This window comes from Topomyia yanbarensis, chromosome 1, assembly GCF_030247195.1.
Source record: "Topomyia yanbarensis strain Yona2022 chromosome 1, ASM3024719v1, whole genome shotgun sequence".
In the NCBI taxonomy this organism is placed as follows: Eukaryota; Metazoa; Arthropoda; class Insecta; order Diptera; family Culicidae; genus Topomyia; species Topomyia yanbarensis.
In genome coordinates, this window is record NC_080670.1 from 87534841 (window position 1) to 87539312 (window position 4472).

The following is a 4472-nucleotide window of genomic DNA, read 5'->3' on the forward strand; positions in this document are numbered from 1 at the left end:
CATAACGTCCAGGACGTTATGACCTGGGACATCATGACGCAGCACCTGTGCGTCATAATATCCAACACTATGAGTGCGTTACAGTGTCCAACATGTCCATTGCGACATAAAATCCGAAAATGACAGTGCGTCATAACAACCGTGGCATTATGACGCACAACGGGTACGTCATAACATCCGAAAACGGATATGCGTCATAAGGTCCCTGACTTTATGATGCACACTTATTTTCGGATCCTATGACGCACCCCTTGTTGACCTCCCCTGGTATGAAAGTCGGCCTTGTAAGAACACCAGCTTATCTACATCACTTAGCGCTGGACCCTCCCCAGAGGTAGCCCGAGCTAATAAAGGATCGGTTTACAAACCACGCCCGGATCTTCACAGATGCGTCCAAGCTAGTCGATCGAGTTGGGGAGGGGATCCGGGGGATAGGTACAGACTTCGCCTTCTGCCTCCCTCCAATCTGTTCCGTTTTCTCAGCAGAATCCGTAGCGATTAGCTTTGCGCTAGCCAACAAAACAGATGGCATCCCGACCGTCGGTAATCACCGCCCTGGAAACTGGTACATCCCGCCACCCGTACATACAGGCTATCGAGAGCTACTGCGATTCGCTGACTATTCGGTGGTTTCCTGGTCATTGTGGGATCAGCTGAAATGAAGAAGCCCATGCATTAGCAGCGTGCGGGAGACGTGCCGTCAAACTGCTTACCAAACTGGTACCCTCCTCGGATATAGTCACGCAATTTCGGAGTAAAACAAGAGAACATTTCACCGCCTACTGGAGGAACCAACATGGTCACCCCCAGGAGGTTAAAGGGGAGCTGGCATGCTGGATTGACCACTCCAAAAGACTGGAGTAGAAAGCCCTCTCCCGATTGCGAACTGGTCACCAACTGACATCGTCATCATACGCCTTGATCGCACAACAGTGGAAGGGACATTTTTCCAGTTTAGAAGGGAGGCTGCGAGAATCGAATTGACTCTGACAAGACAAGGAACATGATCACTGGTAGAGTGAGGCAGTCCGAACGATGTTAACTTCGAAATAAAAAGACGTGTTGCGGCTGCGAATAGGGCTTTCTATAATTTACGAGGTCTACTAAAGTATCGTCGCCCGATTACGATTCTACATCAAAAATTCATTCATGAATACGAGACTCACGGAAACTTAACCAGGAACAATTCAATAATGTTTCATAAGCCGATCAACAATACAAGATAAGCGCCTCAGCACTGCGCAAGATCAATGATTGGGACTGGAATACCCCAATGTGTTATTGAACGAACAAGCGAGTAGAGAAGGCACACACCGTTACAACGTTGCTTACCCCACTTAAGATTATATACAATATTCTTTCTATTTAATGGGATTTGTTCTGTAGTCAAATCTATAACGAAAAAGAATTTTCTGGATTTAACAAAATTTCTTTGAAATTAACTCATTGTGTGTAAGAAATGTATGCAGTATATGATTTATTTATTATTTATATTGACTAAGCTAATACACCCCTTATTGTGCACAATTCCTCAAATGCAATGAGCACGATCGCTTTGGAATGGTAGTACATCGATTTCAGCAAAGAAGTTTGTGAGTATTTTCCGTATGTTGCTTGCTATTTCGTTCGGACGTCCACGTCTTGGTAAATTAATTTGATCCAGTTGATTCAAACGACGCCATTCTCCTTCAATAAAAACTCCGTTCTCAATTCGATCAACGTGATCAAAATGAGATGATTTCAGAAGAAAATTGTGGAGTGCACAACAAGCACCCACAATAACTTTAACTTTGTCCGGATAGCATAGAAATTCGGACCTCAGACAGCCCCACCTCATTGTTAGTAAGCCAAAGGCATTTTCAATCGTTCTGCGAGCTCGAGAAAGTCTGTAGTTGAAAATTTTTTGTTCATTGGAGAACGCACTTCCTGTACCATATGGCTTCATTATCCGAGAAGAAAGTGGGAATGCATCATCTCCAACGAAGAAAAATGGAATATCTATCCCATTCACACTGGCATCAGGTGGTAATTCCAACAAACCGCAATCCTCCAGAATATCCTGGCCAAATTTAGTTCTTCCAAAAACATTCATATCGCCATCCGCACCAGGAGATCCAACATCTATAAAAGTGAAACGATAATCTGCATCACATGCTGCCAAGAGTATGATGCTGTGGTAACGCTGCAATTAAGACTCGAATAACGTACTAAAACGCTATGAAATCGTGAATTGCCGGCACTGTGTCACAACATCTGAAAGAGGTTGCAACACTCAGTACATAATGACGAACAAGACAGCGTTGCAAGTCCTTGACGCACACTCGCATATGTTAAAATCTAGAACTTTGTGACACAGTGCCTAAAATACTTACTTTGTAATTGTAATACAATGACCCTGCGTTTGGGGGACATTTAATGCGGATGTGCTTGTCGTCGATGGCTCCGACGCAATTCGGCATGTTCCATTTACTACGGAAGTTATTTGCCACACCCAACCAGTTCTTTGCTGAGAATTCCATGAATTCAGTTCCTGCTAGTTCCTCGTAAATTGCCTGACAAGTCTCCCGCAAGATTTTCGAACTTTCAGTGGAACTAATGCGATAGTTACTTGCTCCATACTTCTCGAAGAAAGGTCCACCGGCAAGGTATCTACAAATATTAATCATATCATCTCACCGATATTGATTTCTGAAATGAAACATACTCAACGGTATACGCCAGTTTATGTTTTGCGCTAATGCAATCAGCCCGAGTCCATCTTTTTGGTTCAAGTTTATGTCGTATTCGACGATACAGTTCGTCAAATTGCTCTGCGTTCATATGAAAGTTGCTGGTGAACTCGTCTGTCCAATAACGCATATCGTCGAACTGATAATTATAGCAAGGAAATGAACATATTTATTTAGTAAATTACCCACCTGTTATTTGAAAAAAGCACACGATTGAGGGGTGATTTTGAGAACCATCCCTAAGAATACTTAGGGTATCCCTAAGAATACATACTGTACCCAACAGGGTATCGTAAGCTAATAAATTTACAATTACAATACTTACATCCTTTGTGAACCTTCCTTTTTCTAGACGCATTTTGAGGTAAGGATTCACCCAAAATGCTCCGCTTGTTCTTGCGGTTTCTGATTTTTGACAATATTCCAATCGACAGAACGGAAAGTCCCATAAACATAACATCAGATTCGGAATCCATAGTTGTTCACTAATCAAATATTGTTTATTAATTCAATAAGAATTCCGAGCTGTAAACCCAGGAACGGATTTTTTTTTGACAGTTGAGATCTGTGGAGACTTTTCGGCGGAAAATTTTCCGTGATCAAAATCCCGCACAAAATCCCGTGCCAAAATCCGCGATCAATTTCCCGAGGTGTACAGTAACCTTAACGAATTTGATTCGCTAGTTGGACCAACTGACAAATGTCAAAAACTCTCCAAAGAAGACGTTAGTAGTGTAAAAGACTGATAAATAGGTTGTCAAAGCAAATTTGACATGAGATTTTGGCGTTCATATGAAATACACTTGCTTATAACACTAAACTTTTGCACTCTCTTCCTTTTCCTACGTGATAAACCTACAATATGCACATATTTGAATCACACATACTTATCTACACATTACACTTACTTTCAATTTGACACACACGTACATATTACATTTTCAATAATAAAGTGGAGCGAAAATTATATTTTATTAAATTATTTTTTTGAGGCGCTCACAAAAATAAGTCTTGCCAAGAACCTTCTAAACAAGTATTCTACACAAAAAATATAATTTTATTGGTTTTGTAACAACTCAGAAAAAAGGTATCTAAAGCTTTTGGTGTCGGTTTTAATCATACTCCTCCTACAGGTTAAACCATGTAAAATTTTATTAGCCAGAAATTTACTATGAGATATTGTTCCTCTGCCATAATAATATGTTTATAATGAAAGGTTGGATAACATAATTGCAATATCAGCCAGTGTATTCAGATAAATTCAATTTTCCTGAACGACATAGACACTGTAGGTATACAGAATAGCTTTTGAACCAAAAGTCGTAGCCTATTACTTTCCTTGGAAAAGTTGTACACTGTACTAGTATCTGCCGGAGTTAGCATTGCACATTTTTTAGAACACATAGGAAACTGTCTACACGAATTCAAATATTGTTGATTGTTTATCCATGTTAAATCATTTACAAACTTTAAACCGTTTGTGCCAGCATATCAAATCAAAATTTTGCATTTAGTTAATGGTGATGTATTGCGATTAATTCTAAATCGGTTCCACTGAATTTGAAAATTTGTGCCATCCTAGTATTCACATGTTTGTTAAACATGTATGTGAAAATAGTAATAACTGACGAAGCTACGGCATTTATTACATTTTAACGACATTCGATTAGCTAGAGATTACTGGTTAGGGAAAGTTATGAAAATTAGAGCCATAGTACTCAAGTGAGAGCAAGGATGTGAAGT

At 40.0% G+C, this 4472-nt stretch overlaps 1 protein-coding gene across 1 annotated transcript; it reads right to left on the reverse strand.

Annotated features, from left to right (window-relative positions):
- Nucleotides 1–1464: 1464 nt before the first annotated feature.
- On the reverse strand, nucleotides 1465–3112 carry LOC131694137 (uncharacterized). Its single transcript, XM_058982587.1, has 4 exons — nucleotides 3055–3112; nucleotides 2705–2868; nucleotides 2373–2649; nucleotides 1465–2182 (listed from the first exon to the last, which is right to left on the reverse strand). The coding sequence occupies exons 1-4, from the start codon at nucleotides 3085–3087 to the stop codon at nucleotides 1532–1534; spliced, it is 1125 nt and encodes a 374-aa protein (XP_058838570.1). The 5' UTR covers nucleotides 3088–3112; the 3' UTR covers nucleotides 1465–1531.
- Between the last annotated feature and the right edge of the window lie 1360 nt (nucleotides 3113–4472).